At 27.3% G+C, this 25,923-nt stretch overlaps 4 protein-coding genes across 12 annotated transcripts; 2 read left to right on the top strand and 2 right to left on the bottom strand.

Annotated features, from left to right (window-relative positions):
- Positions 1 to 102: 102 nt before the first annotated feature.
- LOC127063510 (zinc finger protein 62 homolog) lies at positions 103 to 5,710 on the bottom strand. Its single transcript, XM_050993402.1, has 9 exons — positions 4,794 to 5,710; positions 4,212 to 4,678; positions 3,867 to 4,145; positions 3,592 to 3,787; positions 3,237 to 3,494; positions 2,855 to 3,106; positions 2,439 to 2,786; positions 2,198 to 2,364; positions 103 to 2,122 (listed from the first exon to the last, which is right to left on the bottom strand). Exons 1-9 carry the CDS (start codon positions 5,118 to 5,120, stop codon positions 1,945 to 1,947), a joined length of 2,472 nt encoding a protein of 823 aa, XP_050849359.1. The 5' UTR covers positions 5,121 to 5,710; the 3' UTR covers positions 103 to 1,944.
- Positions 5,711 to 7,485: 1,775 nt separating this feature from the next.
- On the bottom strand, positions 7,486 to 21,620 carry LOC127063576 (protein dopey-1 homolog). Of its 9 annotated transcripts, none has more exons than XM_050993548.1 (26): positions 21,603 to 21,620; positions 20,340 to 20,577; positions 19,928 to 20,205; positions 19,684 to 19,849; positions 19,373 to 19,562; positions 19,097 to 19,272; positions 18,748 to 19,020; positions 17,106 to 18,660; positions 16,776 to 17,038; positions 15,535 to 16,669; positions 15,043 to 15,468; positions 14,668 to 14,978; positions 14,392 to 14,593; positions 13,892 to 14,293; positions 13,670 to 13,803; positions 13,430 to 13,586; positions 12,871 to 13,242; positions 12,641 to 12,779; positions 12,391 to 12,562; positions 12,105 to 12,316; positions 11,878 to 12,030; positions 11,602 to 11,797; positions 10,977 to 10,988; positions 10,336 to 10,503; positions 10,124 to 10,235; positions 7,486 to 8,448 (listed from the first exon to the last, which is right to left on the bottom strand). In XM_050993548.1, exons 2-26 carry the CDS (start codon positions 20,393 to 20,395, stop codon positions 8,239 to 8,241), a joined length of 7,470 nt encoding a protein of 2,489 aa, XP_050849505.1. In that variant the 5' UTR covers positions 20,396 to 20,577; positions 21,603 to 21,620; the 3' UTR covers positions 7,486 to 8,238. The 9 variants fall into 9 exon arrangements, 6 of the variants coding, with proteins under 6 accessions (XP_050849505.1, XP_050849507.1, XP_050849504.1 ...); XM_050993550.1 differs by lacking the exon at positions 21,603 to 21,620 and adding an exon at positions 21,005 to 21,254 and having other exon boundaries at positions 10,336 to 10,449; XM_050993547.1 differs by lacking the exon at positions 21,603 to 21,620 and adding an exon at positions 21,005 to 21,254.
- Positions 8,456 to 10,120, top strand: LOC127063577 (uncharacterized). The gene is made up of 2 exons (XM_050993554.1): positions 8,456 to 9,076; positions 9,492 to 10,120. Exons 1-2 carry the CDS (start codon positions 9,010 to 9,012, stop codon positions 10,025 to 10,027), a joined length of 603 nt encoding a protein of 200 aa, XP_050849511.1. The 5' UTR covers positions 8,456 to 9,009; the 3' UTR covers positions 10,028 to 10,120.
- A 294-nt stretch (positions 21,621 to 21,914) lies between the features above and the next one.
- LOC127062912 (DNA replication licensing factor Mcm3) lies at positions 21,915 to 25,922 on the top strand. The gene is made up of 11 exons (XM_050991884.1): positions 21,915 to 22,097; positions 22,178 to 22,290; positions 22,385 to 22,593; positions 22,678 to 22,808; positions 22,887 to 23,125; positions 23,206 to 23,448; positions 23,563 to 23,926; positions 24,019 to 24,323; positions 24,423 to 24,573; positions 24,661 to 25,103; positions 25,211 to 25,922. The coding sequence occupies exons 1-11, from the start codon at positions 22,026 to 22,028 to the stop codon at positions 25,407 to 25,409; spliced, it is 2,469 nt and encodes an 822-aa protein (XP_050847841.1). The 5' UTR covers positions 21,915 to 22,025; the 3' UTR covers positions 25,410 to 25,922.
- The last annotated feature ends 1 nt before the right edge of the window (position 25,923 follows it).

Consider the following 25,923-nt stretch of genomic DNA (forward strand, 5'->3'; position numbering starts at 1 on the left):
ACAACCCTCCACGCACCAAACACTTACTCGTCCTACGAATCTCGAAGTAGGCACGAATTTAAAGCATGTGAAATGTCCAATTTCTTTCTTCTTTAAACAGAATCATTTTCATTTTTTTTTTTATTTTCAATATATTTTACGAATTATTACATTAACACATATAGATCGCTATATTTTTTTTACCGCCATATTTTATTTTATTTCGTCGCATTTACGTTTACTTTCAAGCTTAAAGGAATCTGTCAATGATTAGTTGCATTCTATTAATTTGTTAACAAATATTTAAGAACATTTATAAGTTATAATTTTATGAAATATCAAAGAAGTATGTCAGTCCTTTGGGATCCAACATGAGTATATAATATTGTATCTAATAAGGCGCATAGAAATGACGTCGATGTAAGAACGATACAATAAATCCTTTTAATCTATATACATATACATATATATTTACAATGTCATTTTGTTGTGAATATATAGAATATATACTTAAAGTTTTATCTTGCAATTAATCATTCAATTGTCACGTAACTTTGCAAAAATATTTTTTAATTGTATATATTAACAAATTATTATAATATTTATTTAAATTTATATCAAAGATATTGCTTTATTAAATAATTTTCACAATAAACAACCAGACAGTCTCTCTGATAGATATATTTATATAAACATATATATATATATATGTATATATGTGTATATATATATATATATATGTATATATATATATATATACATACATATGTGTATATATATATATGTATATATATATATGTATGTATGTATGTATGTTAATATAATTATTTGACTGAAAAAAAATACGAAAAGGCACCATTTTCATTAGAGATATTAAATACAATTAAAAACATATATAGATAGACACTTTACAAATTCAAGTGCACTTACGTATTTTTTTTTCTTTTCTTTTTTTATCGTATAATTTACGTTGGAACAGTTTTAAGTTTCCTAACAGAAAGCTGTGCTTTTTAAATTTCTTTTTCAATGCTTATTAATTTTATCTATGAATTTAAAAATAAAAGTTTTGGTAATAGTTTATTATAAATACATGTTATATATATATATATATATATATATATATATATATATATATAAAACACATTTTATAAATATAACAAGCAGGCTTTGGCTGCATAAGTACTACTATCTTTCATATATTTTTTTTAATGTACACGAGAAAATAGATTTTTATGATATTTAATCAAATTTAACGTTCTTGTTTTTTTGTTGTTTCTGATTGCATGGTAAAAAGGGGAATGTATATTATTGAATATAACATTAATTTTATTCATGTTGCATTTATAAAATTATATCCAAAACTATGGTATTGTTATTTTTTCGATTTTTTTTTTTTTTTTGCGACAAGACATTGCAGTTCACATCCACACATACGTATATGTGTATATGTATATATATATATATATATATACACTTTTACGAGTCATATACGTATATATAATTCAAGCATAAGTACAAATTCTTCCCCTATAATGAATAGTTTTTATTATATTGGCAAAATCTAGTGTACTATTTTATTACAAATGATATTAATGAGTCTTCTTTCTATGTTTAAGTGCAAATTAAATAAATATTATATGAACACACTTTTCATTAGAGAAAATACCTATATATCTTTGGATTGTTAACATCATTGAATAGGATAAGATATGATCTGTAATAACGAACAGCTACAATGCAATGTCTCACGCTACTTTAACAGGAACATCGAAACTAGATGCAATACATCTATCTGCTTTTGCAAAATCGAAATTTTGCATATATGATTCATATTTTTCATAGTAGTTTTTTTTTTATCTATCACACGAGGCACATTTTTTAGTAGAAAGGCAACATGCATTTTTATACGTTGTATTTCTACCATTTAATATTATTACTACTAAAAATGATTTTTTTTATTAATGTTTACTTTTCTGGTTCGTCAGGATGATCGGTCTTAATATGATGCGTAAATGTATATTGAGTTGTAAATCGTTTTTTACAATAAGGACACTGATATGGCATCACAGGATGTGCAGATCTCAAATGTGCGACTGCTAATTCTCTTAAAACAAATGGAGATTGGCAAACGCCACAACGATATCTAGAAGGTATTTAAAAATCGTATAAAAAAAAAAGACATAAAAAACAATTAAGATACTGAATGTAGACGTCTTACCCTCCAGCTGTTCTGATGAGAGTTCTCTTAATCGGAGGTGGTGTACTTCCTTCGTTGATCTCAACTTTTGGTTCAATTGGAGACACGATATATTCTAATGACGTTTCTGGTTTTAATTTTGGCATCATATCATTTTCTGGCTCTTCTTTTATTTCCATTTGTCGTACCTGTATTTACAAAATTAATTTTAAGAGCTGCTTAACAATACTGTCACAAGATATAGAAGAGATATTAAACCTACTGCTGCATTAATACTCTCTGTATGAACTCTCATATGAGAATTCTTTGATTGTGGATTATTAAAAGATGCGTTACACTTAGAGCACCTATATCTTTTGGTATTTTGTAATATTGATTTTTGTGTTGATTTCGAAGCTATATCCCTTTTCCGAAATAATGGTTCTCCTGCACATTGATGGGCCAATAATGAAACTTCTTTGAAAAAAAGTTTATTGCATTTTGAACAGTGGTACGTTTTATCCACAGTATGTGTCTTTTCATGTGCTTTGAGTAAACTTTTGTCTAAAAATGTTTTATTGCAAACATTACATATGTAGGAAGATGATGCATCGATACGTTTATGCGACACCTAGAACATAATCAGATGTAAAATAAACTTTTTATAACGCAACATCATAAGTACAGCATATATTTTACCTCATGTCTGAAAAGTTGCCATTTTTCTTTAAAAGATATTTTACATATATGACAAGTGAAATTTTTACATGTATAAAAATCTGAATGAGTTTGCAAATGTATCAACATTGTTGTATGATCATCAAACCATTGTAGGCAAATACCACAGCGTGCAACATTCTTACTTATTCCACTAGTTTGTAATGAATGTATTGAAGCATTTCGTTTTGCTAAAGGTTCAACACTTTTCAACATATTATCTCTTTCTAATGCCTGAAAATAATGTATAGAAAGTTATAATTTTACCAAATAAAATCGTTACTTTTTCAACTTATCAATAAAATTTTATTTATACTAATATCATTGTAATATATAAGAGATAAATAAGTTATAGTAATTAAACCTCTGAGTATGTTCTGATCCTTCCTCCACGAGTACAAGCTTCTCTAGCCTCTCGTGCTTCTCGTGCAGCATTTAAAGCTTCTTCCTGCTCAACGCATGCCATAACAGGAGACATAGAAGGCTGTTGATTATGTTCACTCATTCTATGTGATGCTAAACGTATAAATAATCCGAATGATCGACCGCAAACATCACATTTATGTCTTTTAGGTTCGTGAATACGCATATGATTTGACAATGCACTTTGTTGTGTGCATACCTACAATTAAATATAAGATAAAAACAAATATTATTACTTAATAATTTATTATAATAAATTATATTATGATTTTAAAAAAATATTATATATGTGTTACTTTTCCACAAGTAGGACAAGTAAGTGATTTAGTATTTTCAAAAGAATGTTCCTTCTTAATCTCTCGTGAAGAATCTCCAAGACCAATTATAGAGAGATTACCAGACTGCATAGAAAGTTGTGTTTGTGCCATTACATAGTTATTATTTTGATGCAATTGCTGATGGCTATGATAAGCTTCTATAGTGGGGAAAAATCTAGAAAATAATAAAGTTCTTCATATATGATTATACTTGTTCATATGAATTATTATTTTTTATTAATTTAATAAAATACCTATTACAAAGGGAGCACCATGTATTCATTCCTATTGCGATAGATTCACCTAAATGATCACGCATTCTATGCTGCTTTAACATTTCCCAACTGACAAATTTGCGATCACACTGATGACACTCTTTTACTATTTCATCAAAATCTAATGTAACTTTCAAATGATTAGTACCTTCATGTTTAGCCAAATCTTCAACTGATTCAAAAGACATAGGGCATTTTCTACATGTATATTTACGTGGACAATGCAGTTGCATGTGTTTTATCAAGCTCTCTCTCGTTCTACAGATAAAATATTATCCTTTGTATTAAAAAAAAACTATAATTGATAATAAATTATATACTCACTTGTAATAACTGTTACAAGGCGCACACCACCATTTTGATGTTAAATTTTCTCTACCTTTTAGTTCCTTACGATCATTCATAGTTAAACTTCCTGTCAAAACTTGTTCTAGAATACTAGTTCGTTTTTCTTCTTTTTTCATACCAATTTCTTCCTTAGAAAACTCACTTTCATCCTCCATATGTTCAAGAATATTAATACCAGTTTGTTTATCTGTTGCCATATAGAATTCATTCTCAGATATTGTCTTTGAATCCGTACTTTCACATGTTTCATCTCCAAGAAATGTTTCTGAATTTACTTCTTCAATTTCCACTTCACATGGCAGTTCACTCAATGTCTCAATACAACAGTTAGATTGATGTTCTCGATTAATCTCAGTTGGCATCGAAGAACTTTCAAGAGGAAGTAACGATGGTAATGGTACTAATGGCGGTGGAGCTCTAACTTTTTCTGTGCAGAGTTGTGCCTATGAAAAATATTTTACATAAATAATTATTTTAGATATTATATATTATAGTTTGCTGTTACGTCTATATACATATCAATTACTATCATCAGAAAGACTATTATGATTCGCATACCTGGCAAGGATCAGGAGAATTTTTCATAGCTTCAAAAAATATCTGTACAGATTCAACATCCTTATAAGTCAACAACTTTACATGCATACTTTTGTAAACATTAAGACAATATTCTCTAAACTCATAAATATCATCCAAACGTGCTGCACAAAACTGACAAATTTGTTTAGGCAGTGGATCTGTTTTATATACTAAAACTGGTAAACAAGCTCGTAATTTTTGCGCCACTTTGCGTTGCACTCCTTCATTGCCAAATATTGGCAACATCTCGATTTTCTCCTCTGAACACAATCTACATGCATTCTCCCACTTGTTAACCACAGCCATTTCAAATAATTCAACGTGTAATTATACTATCGTTTATATATATTTCTGTAATACAAAGATAAGATAATAGAAGAAATATTAACACGTATTTCTTCGTTTTTCGAGATTATCCGTTTATGATATAGATTGCAAACAAGTCACGAATTAGGTTAGTTGGTATTCCACTGTAAGCAATAACGGTCAAATACATAAAGCGTTCTAATACGAGCATATTTTTAGTTAAGTCTGCATTAGTGTTATTTAAAAAAGATATTCTGAGAAAAATTTATTGATTCGAAAAGTCAAGATTTTTCTTTTATCATCTTACTTTCACCTTAGGTCTTTTCGTCCGTTCAGGACGAGCCTGTCGACTACAACGATTCGAGAAAACCGGTTTCGGACGTAACCGCTTATGTTCAAGAATATTGCTTAATATTGTCGTCAAATGCACGGATGTCTTCAAAAAGTGCTTTACGTTTTTGTACAGATATTTTTTTTATTGTTAATAATTTTTTATTCTGTTAACAATTTTTTTTTTTTTTTTTTTTTTTTTTTTTTTTTTTTTTTTTTTTTTTTTTTTTTTTTTACTATAATACAAAACTTGTTCCTTTCTGAAGTAATTGCATTATGGTCACTCGCATGTGTACGTTCAGTGGTTTTCAAATTAGAATTTTCTAATAATTGTTAAATTAATATTTTATTAGATAATTTAAAATTCATCATAAAATGTATAAGTTATATAATTCATATATAACTAGCAAGAATTGTTCTTTTTACTGATAAAAATATTACAGATATATTTTAAGAGAACCTTCGAATAATCATCAAAGGCACGATTATATTTAAATTCGAAATGATTTATTTTCTACTTATATTTCTTTTACATAACTTTAATATGATTTATTTTAAAAAAGAGTAAGGTTTAAAAATATATGTAATTTGATTTACCAAAATATATTTTTAAAATTTAAATACACCACATACACATAAGACACCATATAGCCAAATGGTGCACGTCCGTATTTTAAAAGGTAGTTTGCATGTGTGAAAGTATTGATTATAAAATATATCTAGATAACTTTGTAAATGCGACTAAATCTTTTTAAAAAATGAACTCATAACTTTATAAGGATTTCCATGTTTTACAATATATTAAATGGTTTCACAGAATTTCTTGTTTTGCTTATAAATAAATTCTATTAACTAAAAATACCAGCATTTTTAATTTACCCATAATATATATATATATGTATATATTATTATTATTATTAATTACAATGTTCTATTTAATAGAATCGAAATTTTTTATATGAATGCTGGAATATAAATAAATGTAGAATATTTTATATAAAATTTTATATGCAAACGTATGTTTAAGTATTTATTATATAATTAATTCATCCATTTTTATCCTTTCGCCACATAAAAATGCATATTATCACATAGATAAAACTAACAATTGTACAACAAATGCATGTACATAATAAACTAATATCTCCATTAGAGAGTTTGATAAAACAATTTTTCATAAATATAACTATATATAAATGATTATAATTATAATCTTTTACTCTCTTTTGTTTCTGCAAGTATAAAAATAATCAGACAGCAGCTGTTCTGTGTAAATGTTATATTAAATACATGTGCATTGGGGAGAAAGATATTTGTATACAATATATACATTAACGCAGTAGTAAAAATTATTCACTTCTGAGAAGGTACGAATGTTCGAATATGCTGACCATGGAAAAATTCTAAATATTTTTTTTACAACTTTTTACAAAATTCACGAATATTAAAATAAAATTGAAAAAATAGTAATGTATAATTTTGCTACCTATCACCATGTAAACAAAAAATATACTACACACATAAATTGTATGTATATATGGTATATATAATACTCCAATTTCAAAAGTTTAATGTATGTTATATATATATATATATATATATATATATATATATATATATATATATAATAATTGTATGTTATATATATATATATAACCAATTTTATTAATTTAATATAATTAAATTTCTATAATAGACAGTTTTCAGATAAATATTTTATATTATGTTATACAAGATAGTATAGATAACTAGAACCAATTCGATAAATCTATAAATATTAATCTTAATAAAAAATAATTTAGATGAATATTATATAGTCAAAAGATAACTATAATGCTTTTGAATGTTGTAAATTATTTAGTTTCAACACTATTCTTAATTTTTCTAATAAGAAGATAAAGAATTCAATAATTTATATTATACTGTATAAGTAAATTAGAGAAAATATCAATATAGAAATTTACTTGAAGACTATGTTATTTAATATAATTAAATTTGTTTTATTATCATCTATTACATATGTATATTACGGAAAAAATGATAGATGACGCTAAATTCACAAAATTATAGATGATAAAATATTTTAAATCTACATTTTTAATTAAAATTAATATTTATACAATTATCTAAGTAGTTTTAATTATGTAAACAACCCTGTATAGTACAGCTTTTATAACAAGAAGCAGTGTTGAATTATATTTTATATATATATATATATATTTTTTTTTTACATTTAAGAATAATTTTATACAGTAATGAAAAAATAAACTTGATGTAAAAACATCTTTCTCTCTGTAATTATCATCTTCATAATGAAAGTACAGATATATAAAAAATTATGCTGTACAATTGATAAAACTGTATCAATGAATATTATGTAAATGAATGAAGCAATATTTTCATTTACACACAAATATTATAATATAAACTATATATTTTTCTGGATAAATATTCCAGTCAAATCTTAATATAGTGCATCATACGCTTGAATAACTACTCACAACCGAATGAGGAGCTTAGCTAATACAAACTAAAAGTAACTTGGGTTAAATTATGTTATATAGATGAATCCTTTAACATTTAGTATAGTATAACAAAGCTTTACAATTTTAAAACAATGAATAATACATTAAGCAGAAAAAGGATAATAATTTTTTTCTTTATCTAATACATTGAATAACAATTACATATTATCATATTAAAAGATATAAAAGAATAAAGAATCTTAAAAACTCTGAATTATATATCTCTTTTGCTTGAAAGACAAGTAAATTTGTATATATTCTTACTACCTTGCAGGTACAGCTGGCATTTTTTCTAAAAAGTCTTGTTCTATTACACTTTCCAGTTGTGTATTATTGATAGGAGCACAAACGTTATTTGATTTACGACTGAGCCTAGTAAAAAAATGATGTAAATCTTGCAAGGAACGTATTGAATTGGATGTTAAGATCAGTTCTCCTGGAGTTATCTGTGGGACAGGTGGTCCTTGCTTGTACTGAAAATAGAATTACATAAGATCTTGTAAAATTAGATCATACAGTTATTATTGTATTATTTTTTTCAGGATTTATTCTTTATAAAATTATTGTGATAATTCTACGTTATTTAAAACAAATTTAACTGATAGAAAATACACACAACCATATATAGATATGTATACACAAATATAGTTATTGGTATAGCTGTAAAAATAAACCAAATGTATATATCTCTCTTCTCTTCTACTGTGCCAAAATAAGCATGTTAGTTACTAAATTAATACAATTGAAACAGTGATAGTGGCACTTCCTATACCAATCAATAAAAATTTACTGCATTATTTTTATTTATAGTATTAATAATTTATAATGACATCAAATAAAAAAAAAATAATATAATCAAAAAACCAAGAAATGTAAAACTTAAAGGAATATTGTGAAAAGAACTTAAAATAGAAGATCTATATGAGTGTGTGTCTGTATGAGTGTATATAGTATGATAGTTAATTGAACACATTTGTGTGTAATAATAAGTAAAGAGTATACATATCCTACAGACAGTCAGTGTGAATGTGCTCATGACAATGGTTAGAATGAAGAATATCCTTTATTGCATCTTCTATTTTATAATTTTAACAGACGGACGTAAGTATTACATATTTAAGCAAAATTTTACAAAAAAAAAATTAATAAATATAAAAAATACTAATTTATTGTTTCTAATACAAAGTGTCTATCAAAAAGTATTTTTAATATCATGTTAAAATGCAAACTTATATTTACATATTTTACACACACACATATATATATATATATATATATAATTTTTAATATTTATTTAATATATATAAAGTATATAGTATAACAAATAATGATACATCAAAGCATACCAGTCAGTAAAAACTTTTTTAATAGCTTTAATTTCAGTTGATTGATATTAATTCTAATTAGGCAAATGAATACTATATTAACTTCAATACATAATAACTCAAACCTATATTAATTGTTTCATTGAATATGTTAGTTACAAATTAGTATGTTATATAAAAATATGTTGTAGAATACAAAGAGGACAGAGACTACAATCATGAATTTTATGAGGATGCATCAATCGATTATATACACAGTTGGGGAGATCATCCACAAAATGCATTACAAGATGATTTCTACATTTTAAATGATATAGAAGATGAAGAATTACAGAACGATATGTATCCGGATATAAATGATTTCTCCATTACATTTGCTGACAATAAAAACTCATTTAAACGTACTAATTCACTTAATAATCAATTGGATTGGTATAAAGTGCCTGAAAAAGTATATCGTTATACTAAACATCGTATTCCTGGATATGATTATGACGAATTTGATTATTTTGGCATAAAGAGTTCCAAAATTTGTGATGAAAAGTCAGTATGGACTCACTGTCTCTGTCAATTTACATGCAAAGAACCTAATATAGTAGATTGCTATACTCCATGCAAAAGTGGATGTGAATGCAAAGAAAATTATGTATTTGATGAGAAACAACAACAGTGCCTATTACCTGAAGAATGTTCTTCCAAACAAGAAGACATTATTTATGATAAGTGAAACTTTATAAAATATTTGATCTTTATGTTTAGTGATAACTGAAAATAACCATTCTGTATCTTTTATGAATTAAATAGTTATTAAGAAAATGAATACCTTGTTATCCATAAGCTTTGCTATCCTTGTTATGTGTGGCACAAAATCAGAAGAGAGATTATTATTATTTGAACATCCTACTGCAGCATCTCCAACAAATGCCCATCTATACCTGTTAAAATGAACAAAAGAAATTAAGTATAAACATGGTAGGACATCAATTCATATTTTCCCTACTTTTATCTTTTTATGTTATAATAAATGATACTCACATTTGAAATTGTGGTAATCTGTGTGCTGGAAGTAATAACACAAGATCTAATAGTTTAGCAGCAGCAAGTTGTAACTGTAACCAGTGTGGATGACCATGAGCTTGCAGACCATTGCTAGCATTTATAGCCCAAGAAGAATCCAAAACAGAGATAACTTTTATATGTGAACTATTAAAACAAAAAATTTATCAGTAAATAATATTTTCTTTCTATCAATTATTTTTATTTGCATACTGATTTTAATAACACTGTCAAATGATAACAACATACTTATATTAAAGTTTAAACAAAACAAAAAAAAAAGAAAAAGAAAAAAAGCAGAAAAAACAGAAACTCAAGGGTTCTGAGCACAATACATTGGTAATATATGTAAGCATCATTAATATGTTTTGCAATATTTTTTGCACTTAATGGTTATTAGCAATAATAATGAGAAACTATTTAAATAATAATTATTATTTTTACCATCTACTGTCATAACTTATAATTTTTATACACAACAGCATACATAATGACTTAAATAGGATTAATGTATTAGCATTATATTATCTCCTTGAATTTATGTTTAAAAAAAAAAAAAATACATACATTTACATAAAAGAGGACAAGATCAATGAAAAACACATTAGCCATGTAATTACCTGCTTTGACGACTGATGTCCCAACACCAATCAAATTCATGGTGGCATCACAAATCCCATCAAATCGCGAATGCCATAACAAATTCAAAAACAATATGTTATTAGGTATTTATCCATGTTAGAGGAAAATTATGTAGGCAAATTAGGATTGGACTGCAGCATACGGGTTTGGATGTTAACTTCTAATGTATAATCCAGAAGGAAACAAAGAGCTACATTTTAAATATACTATTATAATTACTTGATCTTTATATATTTCTATTATTAAACAAATGCTTTTATATATTGAACGATATTTTAGTGTATGTTTTATATTAATACTATATAAGTGGTAAGTAATATTATATTTATATGTAAAGAAACGTATAATTAAATTTAAATAATTTATATCAATCTATGTGTGATGCATTTATGTACTATGCATAAAAAAAAGAACTATAAATAAATAAAATAAAAAATAAACAAATTGTTATATGATATAAATTTTTATCTTTCTGATTGAAAAATATTTAGCTTCCAACAATCGTATATATTAAAATCCATCATGCATAAAGAGCAACATAATTATCCCACAAGCAAACATTTCATTCCAGATGCTATGAATATAAAAAATTTCAGAACATACCTAAATTCCTCACTGTCTGTGTTTAATTCATGTTCAATGTATAGAAAGACTTGTACAAGTTCACTGACTATAACAGGCCATAGAGAAGTAGCGTGTTGTGGTGACATTCGTAAAAGTAATACTCGAAAACACAGAAATACTTGTGCCTGAATTGACGGTATCACTTGTGGTAGACGTAGACTATCAGCAAGTCGTTCTAATAAAAATAAATATATATAACATTCTATTTTTTTTAAAAACTTAAGCATATTGAATATATTGTACAACCATATATACCTTGAATTTCTGGCATATATTTGTGATATTGATCCATCTCACTACATAAAATTACAAAAGCCAATCTCTTCAAAAGTTGTGCTTTTTGTTCATATTCCTGTTCTCTTGTGGAAAAAATACTAATACCGCTACTTTGTGCCATTGAAACGCGATCTAAATAATAAATATTTTTATATAAAAATCTTATTACATCATTAAATTTTATAAAAAATAAAAACTCTACATACTCATTAAATCTCGGAAAGTAGTATTATCATGTGTCATTAGATTATCTATAATCGTTCTCCAATATGGTAAACATGCAGGTGTCATTTGAAAGAATGCAGGATCAAGTAATAAATCAAGCACATCCTTACGCCAAGCTTTTCTAGTGTACTGATATCCGGAAAGAGAACTTAGTAACTGAGAACAAGCAGTAAATGATGCAATATTTTTCATCCTAAAAGTAAAAAAATATAAATTTAATTATTAAGACTTCAATTTACTTTTAGATTATAATTCTATTAAACGTACGTATGATTTTTAAGATACGGTGTAACATTATACATAAGATTCGTAAGTAACGTAACAACTCTTTCTTTTTCTTGTGAGCCGTAACTGACGTCTAATAATGGTGCTAATATTTCAGCTAAAACTGCTTGTGCTTGAACACTATAAGCTACATTTGGAGGTGTACCTGGTGTTACTAAAACAAAAGAAAATTATTTTCAATGATTTTTATAAATCGTGAAAGTTATAATATGAAGATTTTTAAATTACGTACCAGCACCATTCTTGCCTTCTTTGCCTTCCGAAGAACCTTCAACAACTTCAAAAACATCTTCACGTACAGCTAAATTCCTTCTTAACCATGTTGTTTGTTCTAAACATGCTCCAGCTATTTGTGAACATGATTCAATTAACTGGAATTCAATAATTTAATATTTATTATATATAGTAAAATATACATGAAAAGAAAATAAGAAACTGTGAACTTTACAAATCACTTATTACCTTTGCAGATACATCTTGTAAGTCTCTAATATCTTTTTTCTCCTGCATGGGAGGGCATTTTTGTACGTATTCATTTAAGATTGCTAATAATAGAAATTGAGCAGGTGCTGTTAAGGATAAACCATCTTTCAATAAACCTAGTAATGATGCCCATGATTCAATAAGTGACTGTGAAGCATTACTTTGCATGTAAACATAGAGTAATTCTAACACAGAAACTTCTAATGAAAAATCTTGCTTAACACCATGAATCGGAGGTGGTGTCTTTACTACTTGATGTACTGTTTGAACTAATGTATCAATTGGTATAACACGTATGGCACTAACTAAATGTACCATTACTTGTTGATTTGGACAAGCTTCTGGAAGTACCTACATATACATATATATTTATATAATACCATTAATTGGCATATATTTTTGAAAATTTTTAATAAAATTAAAATTTAATAAATATAAGAATACTTAATATATACTCAGTACTCATATAGACCAATATAAGAAGAAAAATTTTAAACATACTGCATTCAGAAATATAATAATAAGAATGTAACTTTACCTTCTTTGAACTAGCAGTAGATTGTCGCCTTTCATGCCAAGCAACTGCAACTGCAGCAAGAAAATTTACTCCATGATGGAAAGATATAGGTGATAGAAGTTCTAATAGTTGATGCTTCACTATCCTTGGACTGCCAACTACACAAGTTGCTTGTTCACTGCATTAAAAATAAAAACGATAAAATAAATATTGATATAATCATAATAAATAATTTTGTATAAATACGGATATTATACAAACTTGTCTTTTGTAGCTAAAACAGCTTGCCATAAAGTTGAAAGTGAAGCAATTATTCTTGGTAAATGACTTAATGCTGTTCTTCTTGCATGTTGATGTAATTCATTTGCCCCATTTTTTTCTTTTGATGTAAGTTCCTAAATATATTAAATTAATGATACAAATACAATTTCTATTAAATAATTTATTAAAATCACATGAAATAATTTTATATATTTATCTTACCGACGAAAGCGGACTTGGCATAAAAACATGAATAAGATTACTAAAAATCTGTCCAGGATTTGCACCAGGTACACCAGTTTGAACAGTACCACTTAATGGTTGATTAAATGAGAAACCAATTTGTTGTGACGTATCCAGTAAACAATAATGAAGCAAAAATGTTAGTGCTTCTAAATGTGTTACTGTATAATCAGCAGGTAAGCAACATTCAACTGTGCTTATATCTTGCAACTTTGAAAGCAGAGTTGCTTCTTCACTGATATAATAAGAAGCTAAATGCTCAATATTATAACATAGTTGATGAATCACTGATGTTACTATGGATGTTAATGATGAGCCCATAAATGGCAGGCTAGATGTAACAAGAGTTGTCCAATGTTGATGCAGATGTCTCATATGTTCCTAAAGTAATATCATAATTAAGTGAAAAAAAAATTTATTTCTATTACATATTAAGTAATATTCATCAACATTTGTTACAAATGATATATAGGACAAACCAATTGTAATGCACTAAGAATGCTGTTAAGAAACATTGATTGTTGTGGTATTGGAATACCAGGTACATATTTCAAGCTATTAGCTGTTAAGTTTGAAACAGATCGAGTTGGGGTACTTGGAATAGATGATGTCATAACACCAATTTCTTCTCCTTTTTGTATGCTACATTGATGCTCTAACATTATCAAGGATAACAACAACCTAAAAAACAATAATACAGTATAAAAAACAAATATATTATATTTCAAATGGATTTTTTAAAAATACTCTATTACCTTAAAAGTTGTATTTGAAAAGCTTCAGTATGGTCACTTGCTCTATATTTGCATTTATTAATTTCATTTTCTATAATTGGATCATTAAACGATATTATTTCTTCTGTGAATGTAAAGATTTCTTCATTTTCTTTATTTGCATTTTTCATACTCATCACACTTGATACAAGACAATGAAGTGCAACTTTTTGAACTTTGCATTTAGCGAGTAAATCGACTATATAGCAACTAAAACCTTTTCCAGAATCTCGTACAATATGAATTAGTTCAGAGAATATTAGAGTTAACAGTTCTGCACTTGCAAGTTGTACCTTTAAAGAAATAAAAATTAATAAAATAATTAATATATATAATTTCGTAATATATCATACTTACTTGTCGATTTCCAGAAATTTCTTCTTGTGTAAGTCTCATTTGTCCTAAATTAGGATAATAACTTCTAGCAAAATAAAGACAGACACTAATTAAAACCTCCAAATACATGCTGCTTCTATAGGCTGCTATAAATTCTGTATAAGCTATATCACCATGAAAGTTTCTTCCAAATACACTTTTTCTATGTCTAGCTAGTAAATTTAATAGTGTTGTATTTTTTGTGGCATTAGCGACACCAGTTGTTGCTGCACAACACAGAAACATTCTAGTATTTGTTATAAGTTCGTTTCTCAATGTACGTAAAGCATATAAGGTTCTTGTTGAATCATATACTCCACAATAAAGAAGCATATGAGAATGAAGATTGTGAACACCTACTCCAGAATTGCGATTTGCTTTTACATTATGTTGCATAACGTCATCCGTCTACAAAAAAAATTTCATTGTAAGAAAATATATATTCAAAAGGGTTAGTAATTTTAAATTACTTACATTCTTACTAGTTTCAACATCACATATTTGCATTACTCGATCAAGAACTTCATTCAATATTTCTTCCACAATACTGGTGGTACTAGAATTACTGAAATATTCTTCTGCAGTAGTACTTAAGTCAATATCACCTTCTTCGCCATCCATTGTCCAACTAGGAACTTCAGCACTTGTTTCAAAGCTTCCTACATCATGTACATCATAGCCTGTTGTAAATTCATTAGTACTTTGATATTTGCCTTTTAAAATAGTTCCTGCTACTTCTCTTGAACCACCTGATATCATAATATGTTCCTTTTTCGTCTTATTTTGCTTGTTGTTTATTTCTGGACTACTAGAATCAAAGCTGTTTGTAATAGAATCCAATGACGAACCTATGTCGCCATTCATTTTTTTTAAGGTATTTTTATCCTTTCCTTTGAGACTTGAATTTGCAGATTCAAAGAGACTTTCATCAAGACTAGCTGTAGAGCCTTTATCAAAATCTATTTTCCTAAATCTGGTAGCATTTTTTAATATTTCCGTTGTTAAATTTGATTTTTTCATACTGGAAAAAGAATCATCCTCTGTTAAGGAATCATTTGAATTTTCGTTACAATTTATTGACAGAGGATTTACAAATACTGAAATTTTACGATTGCCAGAAATACTAGGTGGAACTTCTAATTCCTTCATAAACTGATTTCGTTCAGTAACATAATGGTTACAATTATCGCCAGTAGCTAACGTCGTAACAGCAAATATCCTTTTTACTTTCACAGGATTTATAGATTTTTTTTTCTTTTTTTCCTTTTTTGATTTTTTATCTTCATTCATGCTATCACTAACATGATATATAACATTACCATCTACAGAACTAATCGCATATATCTTAGCAGCACCTTCTGTATCATCTTGTATTTCAGATTTTTCTTCAACAGGATCATTTTTTGTTAAAACAGTATTACTATGTTGTATACTAACATGAAGAACACTCATACGACATGTAGATGGATCTAATAACATAGTTAATAATGGATCCAATATACGGGAAATATCTCCTCGCATAAGTGAATGAAGAAGCCACGATTGTGCAAGTAATTTCAATGGTGAGTTATCTGATAACTGAAGATTATCTAACATTTTTAACAAGGACCTGAAATACATTTATCTCGATATTAAAAATTTAATACAATTATTCATGCTAAATAAAACGTGTTCGATCAATTTTAATATTTAAAATTATAAAAATTACTCCTTACTGGTCGAATGCTCGCAAGCAACCACGTAGTCTAGGATTTGTTTCAATTTCTCGTCCAAGGTGCCATAGGGTAGCAAATCTATTGAATGCTTCTATCTTTTTCTCCATGTTATCAGATGCGAGTGCAGATCCTATTACATCTTCAACAGCATCACAGGAATCATGCAAAGCATGATGCAATTCATGCATTAACTCAACACATCTCATCCTGTATTTATGAGCAGGTAATTCACCAAGATGATGCCACAAAGAATTTGCTAATACCTTAAATCAAAATATACTTAAATAATAATAATTTATTATTTCATTAAATAATCAAAGTAATGCTTACCTGAAATACGTTGGTATACTGTATTAAATAAGTTATATGCCATTGTTTTAATAATGGTATCATAACTACAGTCGTTACACCTTCTCCACTTTTTGGATATATTTCTATATCACTATGTGCCTTTAACAATGCTATTAAATCTAGCAATGTTGCAATACTTGTTAATTGTAATGTTGGTTGTTTTCCTAGCCAGCAAGCACAAACAATTAAGACCTTTAACCAATCAGGAAGGACAATTGCTCCTTTTGGTTCATCTTCCAGCAATAGACCATCTCCAGAAAGAAAATATTTTGGAAAAGTTGATAATTCAACAAGTAAAGTTGATGCAATTTTAACAGATTCTTCCCATTCGGATTGAGCTATTGTATCAGTATATGAGTGAAGAACGTCAAAACATTTAATGTCTTCAACAACAGATACATCTTGACTGAAGAACCCAGAATCTTCTAAATTTAATCTAGAGTTCAATAGAAGTTCTAAATAATGCATTCTTTCATTAAAACTTTCTCTAGGACAAGAAATTAATAAACTATCAAACATATTCTGTACAGTTTTATCTTTAGCAAGTACTCTGTTACTAATTAATTTGACATAAAAAATTTTATATTGACGTAAACATTTTTCCAGCATCGAATGTTGGGCTTGAAATGCTGAAGACGTTTCTCTTATTAAAGAATTTATAGAATCCATATAATTGTACACAGAATTATGTTTTAATATTGTTGATTTTTCTTCCGACGCATTTTTCTCTGTTTCTTCAGAATCTGTCTGTATATTTTCCATACTTTTATTTCTTGATAATAATTTAAAATCTTCATTAATTATTACTGAAACATTAATGTCGTCAGTTTGTGTTACAGAAGCATCATTCAATTTAGAGATACTTCTACTTCCTTTCTTCTTAGATTTTTTTTCAGTTCTTTTAGTAGTACCACCAGAATTTGCTCTTCTTCTAAGATTTGGACTTTTTTCATTATAAGAACTACTCATAGTATCTGCTTTATTTAATTTACTATCTGACTGACTTTTTTCCAATGGAATTGCAATCAAAGAATTATCATTGCTACTTGTAGTAGCATTATTTTGAGAAGAATCCAATTTCGCGTCTATTTCACGCTTGTCTGTTTGTGTTGTCACTACCGTTGGTTGTACTTTGGATAGAATTTTTGCACATAATTCCAGACTTTTTGAGATTTCCATGCAAGAAAGCAGATCAATATGGCACAACAATTTACTAATAATATTGTAAAACAAAGTAGGTAAATGATCAGAAGGAGTATCTATAAATGTGTCCAATGATACAGTATCTAATAGAAATTCTGTTAATATGCATATTTCAATCAAATTTGGCATTCCACAACCAATAGATTTAACAGTCATCTCTTTGATTTCACACTGAGTTTTAATCCTAGCTTGACAAGCTTTTTCAAACAAAAAACCACAATGTATCCAAACATAAGATGGTTCTAATGTTGAAAATAATAAATTTGCTGATTTGACCACTTCATTGGTTTTTGGTATTTTACTTGACTGTCCACAAGCAATATAAAAAGTTCTATAAATTCAAATATAATAAATTAATCAAATTTAGTATACTTAATATTATTTTTAAATAGTTACATAATAAACGTGCATTTTTTACCTAAAAATTTCAAACAAAATATCATCTAGGATTATTGGTCCAATATCTGATTTATCCAATAATGAAACCAATATTCTATATGGTTTTAAATCTTGAGGATTCTCTTCACAACTATTTTTCAATAATGATTTAATAGCTTCAATTAAAATTTCTTTTGCATACATATCAAAATAAGTAGCTGTATCTTCTAGAACTTCATTGGTCGTTGAAAGAGCTTTCGTTTTTAAGATTGATGTATTTACTTCAGTTCCCAAAAGCCATGCAAATAGACGCCTAACAGAATTACATAATATATTTTCAATATTCAAAAATATATTATTTATTTTTTTATTTATTTACAAATATTTACCTATTCAAGCTCATGTCTCTTCTCAATATTGTAGTAAGAGCAGCTGTAATTAATAATACCATATCCTTATATAACAATAAACTATTGTGTACAGGAAAACCAACCAATAATAAGTCCAAAGCACTTCTTTGTACTAGAACTGAGTTATCCTGTACTCCAGCGCATAGCGCAGTAATCTTAATTAGAACAAAAGTTAATATTGTATATAATATGCAAATATATATTGTAAGTTTTATGTTTTATAAATTTGTAATTCTTGAACTTTTAAATATTTACCATAATATCACTGTCAGTACCCATAATAAACTTCTGCTCTTCCATAGGTATTTTTTTATTCAAATGTGACAGTACGAAAGATATAGCAGGTAATCGTATTCCAGAGTTTGAAGCTAAACAATCCCATAAGCATGCATAAAAATGCTCTGCACCTACTCCCTCACATACTTTCTCTAACAGAGAGTTAGTCCTAATAAAAAATTATTTTTCTTAATATTATAGAACAACTACATGATTTAGAAATATTTTTCTTAATAAAAACTACATATTCACAAACTATGAATTTTAATATTGATAGATTTTAATTTTACCTATCAAAATGATCAGAACCATCTTCTAAACCAGGAAGTACCCCACTTAGAAATCCACTCAATCCTGGTCGTAGTCTTTCTCCAAGGGGTACAAAATGAGTTTCATATACTGTCAATAAAGATGGTCTTACATTCATAGCAGCATGGCCCAATAATGGGAAAAGACCTTAGAGAATAAATAATAATTCCTATTTTAGAGCTGTTCAAGATATACTATCCAATATACATATTAAAATTGAATTACCTGCACTATATATAAAAAGTTCATGGCTGAGCCTATTTGTACCCATACATTTAAAAATGGTATCATAAGTTTCCAAAGCTTTTAAATGAACACCAGAAGGTAAAGCAGGATGCATACATTGTGCTAATCTCTTTGATATTTTTATTCTCCTTGGAATTACTGGAAACTTCATATGATTCAACAATACTTTATTTAATTTGCCAAGTGCAGAAATAAGATCTGCCCATTCGCTAGTATATTCAAAGTTTTTTAAAGCCTTGTCTACAGCAGAGACATAGCTGTATAGATAAAATTTGTATAATTACCAGCTATTATTATTTTCTTTGTAAATAATTGTATTACTTTTGCATGATAATTTTCATTTTTTACCAATATAATTAAACAATATAAAATCCTTTTTATAAATACTTACACACGATATTTAGAATCTTTCATAAGTTCACATTCTTCCATAGTAATAGAACCCATGATTATTGATTGTGTATCAATCTGTTTAAATAAAATGTTTTCTAGCTGTTAATTATAATTAAAATCTATTTACATTATCGATTATTTGATACATTGATGGTAACTTTGACAGCTCTTTTATATTATAAGAGAATCTTATTATATGGCACGTGTTACAAGTAGATAAAAACATGTTCCATTATCTGCAATTAAAAATGAAATATACTTTAAACAATACAAATTTTATATATTCTATGATACATAAAAATTATCAATATTACAAATCTCATAAAGAAATAAATTTTGTTTTTTTTTTCCTATCCATATACATACATACATATACAATAATAAAATGATAAATTCTGATAACTAAAGCAATTAAGTAGAAATATAAAAATTGTATATGTTTCATTTGAAAAAATCTTTCTTTTAGAGATATATGACATAAAAGAACGCAGTTTTATTAAACTTTGAAGTCAATATGGCTGATTTTGTAATTAATGTATTACAGAAGAAACACTGTATCTACAATGTCTTTGCTATTTCAAAGAAACAATTGATATTTCGTGTTGACATTTCAAATTTACATATGTTGTCAAGGATAAATTAAAGCTCATTATATCAACATACTAATTCAATATCATGGGGAAAATGTGAATTACGATAAACCACTTGCAGGATTCGCTATCTTCCAGATTTTTACAAAGTAGAACACCACTAAATCCATAAAAATATAAAAAAATTTTCGCTTTTTCGAACTTTTTATCATATATACTCAAGTTGTTTCTCCCTTTCTTCCCTTATTTTCACTCTTTTTCGCTCCCACTACTTCCTGCCCGCTCTCAACACTTTATTCTATGCTTATTCAGTAAACTGAAGTTGGCTTTATGATAGTTCTTAAATAATAAGAACTTAAGAATAAACGTAATTTATATATATATATATATATATATATATATATATATACACACACACACACACACACACACACACACACACACACACACACACACACACACACACACACATATATACATTATATATACACACACATACACCTACACACACGCACACATATACGCACACACATATATAATCCTATTATGATTTTTTAGTGGAAATATTTTATTTTACTAATAATCGCATTGTAAGAATTTAATTGGAATAAATTTTTTAAATAATATATTTATATGAAATAATTAAAATAAATTAACATATATATTTTCACCTTTGTCGAACATAAACTTCAAATGACTAATGGTACCATTTAATTTCTTAAATTACTCGACATCATATTAACAAATTTAGAAAAATTTCTAATGACTATTAACTTAAATATAATTCCATTTTATCGGTTCTAAGACTAATTTAAATAAAATTTTATAGTTATCTAACTAATGAATAAATACATTAAATTGATATGAAGCAATGGTAATACTAATATAAATGCAAGTTGAATCTTATTGGTTCGTTCGTTTTAATGAAAACTCTCGAACATGATAAATATACATGCAAACGAACCTTATGGTTACTCATTTTTCCCGCGTAAAGTCAGCATCTACCAACTTGTTTGAGTTGTTGAGTTTATTGCTATTATTCTGTGTTTCGTTTAATTATTTTAGATAAATAAAAAACAGAATTATCGATAAATATGACTGCAATCGATACAGATCAAAGACTTGAAGAATTACAACGAGAATATGTTGATTTTTTGGACGACATGGTATATAATTTTTAAATATCTTTATTCGTATATCATATCGACTGAATAAAATGATCAAAATGTATATTAAATTATTACAGGAAGATCAGGGTATATATGCCAATCTGGTTAAAAATATGATTGAAGAAAATAAATATAGATTATATGTAAATATTAATGATTTAAGAAGAAAAAATTCTCCACGAGCTATTAGGTAGTAAAAATTCTTTTTCAAAAATTCTTGCAAAATGCTATCATAATTGCAAACCAGTATTTCATACTTTTTAATTTTATTTTTGTGATTACAGTTTATTAAACAATTCTTTTGAGGAGCAATTAGCATTTCAAAATGCATTAAAACAATTTGTTGCTAATGTAGATACAGATTATGCTAAAGGAAACGTAGATTTTTTTATAGCATTTGAAGGAAGTTTTGGAAACAAGCACGTCACACCAAGAACATTAACTTCACGTTTTTTGGGTAATTTAGTATGTATCGAAGGTATTGTGACAAAATGTAAGTATATATATTTATATACATCTTATTATATATAGTTAAAGTAAAAAATCATTGCTCATATTTTTAATTTATTTATTTAAGGTTCCCTTGTGAAACCTAAAGTTGTACGTAGTGTTCATTATTGTAGTACAACAAAAACAGTAATTGAAAGGGCTTATACAGATTTAACTTCAATAGAGGCATTTCCACAATCTGCTGTATATCCTACCACGGTAATTACTTTTACTTTTATTTTTATATTTTTTTGCTAATTATTTTACATTATTTGTAACAAATATTTTGTATTTAAGGATGAAGATGGAAATCCACTTGAAACAGAATTTGGTCTATCTACGTATAAAGATCATCAAACTCTTACGATTCAAGAAATGCCTGAAAAGGCACCAGCTGGACAATTGCCACGTAGTGTTGATGTCATATGTGATAATGACTTAGTAGATTTATGTAAACCAGGAGATCGAGTTCAAGTTGTAGGAAATTATAGGTGTCTTCCAGGGAAACAAGGAGGCTATACAAGTGGCACATTTAGGTTTTTAAATTAAATATTTCTTTTTCACAAAAATGAAAATATCATTTATATATATTATAATTCCTTTTCATTTCCTACAGGACAGTTGTAATTGCCAACAATATTATGCAATTAAGCAAAGAAGCTAGTCTTTCAATTTCTCATGATGATGTAGCAATGTGTAAAAAACTAGCTAAAAGTAATCCATGCAAAAATATTTTTGAACTTTTAAGTAAATCTTTAGCACCTTCCATACATGGCAATGAGTACATAAAAAAGGCTATTCTTTGTCTTTTGCTTGGTGGTGTAGAAAAAATTTTACCTAATGGTACAAGACTCCGAGGGTATGAGATTTTTTAATACATTATTCTATACATATATATCACGGAAAAATAGTAAAATGCGATAATTTTCATTTACATTTTTCAAAATATTTAGAATTTCCATATTGTTTGTAGAGATATTAATGTTCTACTCATAGGAGATCCATCTGTCGCGAAATCTCAACTTTTACGATACGTTTTGTGTACTGCCCCACGTGCAATAGCAACTACCGGCAGAGGTTCATCTGGTGTAGGTTTAACAGCTGCAGTTACAGTAGATCAAGAAACTGGAGAACGTAGACTGGAAGCAGGTGCTATGGTTTTGGCTGATCGTGGTGTTATTTGTATTGATGAATTTGATAAAATGTCAGATCTTGACAGGACTGCAATTCATGAAGTGATGGAACAAGGAAAAGTTACTATTGCTAAAGCTGGTATTCATGCTAGTCTAAATGCACGTTGTTCAGTTTTAGCTGCTGCAAATCCTGTTTATGGAAGAGTAATAAAATTATTTTTGGATAAAAAATTGAATTTAAATTTAATTTTTAATTTATAAGAACTTCGTATAATTATAAGTATATATTTTTACAGTATGACCAATACAAAACACCAATGGAAAATATAGGACTGCAAGATTCTCTGCTTTCACGTTTTGATTTGCTATTTGTAATGTTAGATATAGTAGATTCAGAGCAGGATAATGTAATCAGTGATCATGTTGTGAGAATGCATAGATACAGAAATCCAATAGAGCAAGATGGAGAAGCATTACCATTGAGTAGTAAATTAGATATGTTAACAACTAAAACTCAGGATGAAGAACTTTCTGAAGAAATAGAAAAACAAGTCTATCAGAAATATGATCCTATGTTACATGGACAGTCATGTGCAAAAAGGTATATTGGGATTAAACGTTTCTACAAAAAAAAAAAATAATATATATTATTTGATATTGCATATATGTAGTATTATACTAAATAAATTTATTTTCCTAGTGATCAAATTCTGAGCATAACTTTTATGAGAAAGTATATTCATATAGCACGTTGTATGAAACCAAAACTAACAGAAGAAGCCAGTGAAGTTATAGCCGATGAGTATTCAAAACTTCGATCAGAAGAAATGCTTGAGTTTGATGTAGCAAGGGTATTGTATTATATTCTATAGCTAAAATGATATTATATAATTGATATTAAGTGATATTATTATTCTTTTTTACGTTATATTTTTTAGACTCAACCTGTAACAGCTCGTACTTTAGAAACAATGATTAGATTATCGACCGCACATGCAAAAGCACGTTTATCAAAAAATGTTACTGCTGAGGATGCTCAGGCAGCCATTGAATTAATACAGTTTGCCTATTTCAAAAGAGTGTTAGAAAGAGAAAAAAGGAAACGCAGAAGACGCGATAGTGAAGTTAGCATAAATAGTAATGAAGAGGAAGAAGGTAGAGGGACAAAGCGCTCAAGAAAACATCAAAATGCAGTGGGAGAATCTAGCGATCCTTATGAATATAAGAGCGATACTGATGAATCTATTGATGAATTTACAAAAAGGACTACTAGATCTCGATCTCAAAAAACAGCTGCTACTTCTTCGACTACAATCTCTCAAAGTAGTGAAGAAGTTGTAGCTTCTACAGAGGAATCACCTGCAACAATTACAGAAGACAGGTACAATCCACAATAGATAATATTTTGTATTGAATAAAAGGATTCTAATAATATTACTTATTTTACATATACAAGGAATGAATAATGTATCTATTTCTTTTTTTTAGATTGAAAATTTTTCGATCCCTGCTTCATAAATTATTCCAAGAACAAAGAGTTCAAGCTCTACCTCTCTCCAAAGTTCGGGATTATTTGGATGCACAACACACTCCAAATTTTACACCTTCCGAAATTACTGCTGCAATTAACAAAATGACAGATGATAATCAAATTATGTCTGCAGATGATAATATTTTCCTGATATAAAAAATTTTGTAATTAATAATTTTATAATACATATATTGTTAAAGTAAAATTTAAAAATATATTCTAATAGTACTCCATTTTTTTATACAATTTTATGTAATATAATTAAAGATAATTTTATCTATTAACATTTATTAATTTTATATGTATATAATACAACACATTGGCACATAAACTAGCAACAATAATCAACATTCATTACAGAAATATAAACACAATATAGTATACAATAGATACGTTTCAGATTTTATATAAATATGTCATTCTACATTTCATGTATATTATGTGCGTGTGCGTGTGCGTGTGCATATGCGTGTGTGTGTGTGTGTGTGTGTGTATATGTATATGTATATATATATATATATATGTGTGTATATATATACATATTATACATACATATATATATATATATATATAAATTGTTACATTACATATAACTTTAATTATATTTAACTAATATTCAGGTATTTTTCCTCATACATATCTTATTATCATAATCTCTTTTTTCTTATAC

This window comes from Vespula vulgaris, chromosome 4 (genome assembly GCF_905475345.1).
Source record: "Vespula vulgaris chromosome 4, iyVesVulg1.1, whole genome shotgun sequence".
In the NCBI taxonomy this organism is placed as follows: domain Eukaryota; kingdom Metazoa; phylum Arthropoda; class Insecta; order Hymenoptera; family Vespidae; genus Vespula; species Vespula vulgaris.

What these genes read in the sequence shown, in the direction of transcription:
- LOC127062912 (XM_050991884.1), top strand. Translation starts at nt 22,026, where the DNA reads ATGACTGCAATCGATACAGATCAAAGACTTGAAGAATTACAACGAGAA. An exon ending in CGAAGGTATTGTGACAAAAT is followed by an intron (nt 22,594 to 22,677) that starts GTAAGTATATAT and finishes TATTTATTTAAG; the next exon opens with GTTCCCTTGTGAAACCTAAA. An exon ending in AATGGTACAAGACTCCGAGG is followed by an intron (nt 23,449 to 23,562) that starts GTATGAGATTTT and finishes TATTGTTTGTAG; the next exon opens with AGATATTAATGTTCTACTCA.
- LOC127063510 (XM_050993402.1), bottom strand. Translation starts at nt 5,120, where the DNA reads ATGGCTGTGGTTAACAAGTGGGAGAATGCATGTAGATTGTGTTCAGAG. An exon ending in CCTTGTAACAGTTATTACAA is followed by an intron (nt 4,146 to 4,211) that starts GTGAGTATATAA and finishes TTTTATCTGTAG; the next exon opens with AACGAGAGAGAGCTTGATAA. An exon ending in GGCAACTTTTCAGACATGAG is followed by an intron (nt 2,787 to 2,854) that starts GTAAAATATATG and finishes ATTATGTTCTAG; the next exon opens with GTGTCGCATAAACGTATCGA.
- LOC127063577 (XM_050993554.1), top strand. Translation starts at nt 9,010, where the DNA reads ATGACAATGGTTAGAATGAAGAATATCCTTTATTGCATCTTCTATTTT. An exon ending in TATAATTTTAACAGACGGAC is followed by an intron (nt 9,077 to 9,491) that starts GTAAGTATTACA and finishes AATATGTTGTAG; the next exon opens with AATACAAAGAGGACAGAGAC.
- LOC127063576 (XM_050993548.1), bottom strand. Translation starts at nt 20,395, where the DNA reads ATGGGTTCTATTACTATGGAAGAATGTGAACTTATGAAAGATTCTAAA. An exon ending in GTACTGACAGTGATATTATG is followed by an intron (nt 19,273 to 19,372) that starts GTAAATATTTAA and finishes GTTCTAATTAAG; the next exon opens with ATTACTGCGCTATGCGCTGG. An exon ending in CTACTGCTAGTTCAAAGAAG is followed by an intron (nt 13,243 to 13,429) that starts GTAAAGTTACAT and finishes ATGTATATGTAG; the next exon opens with GTACTTCCAGAAGCTTGTCC.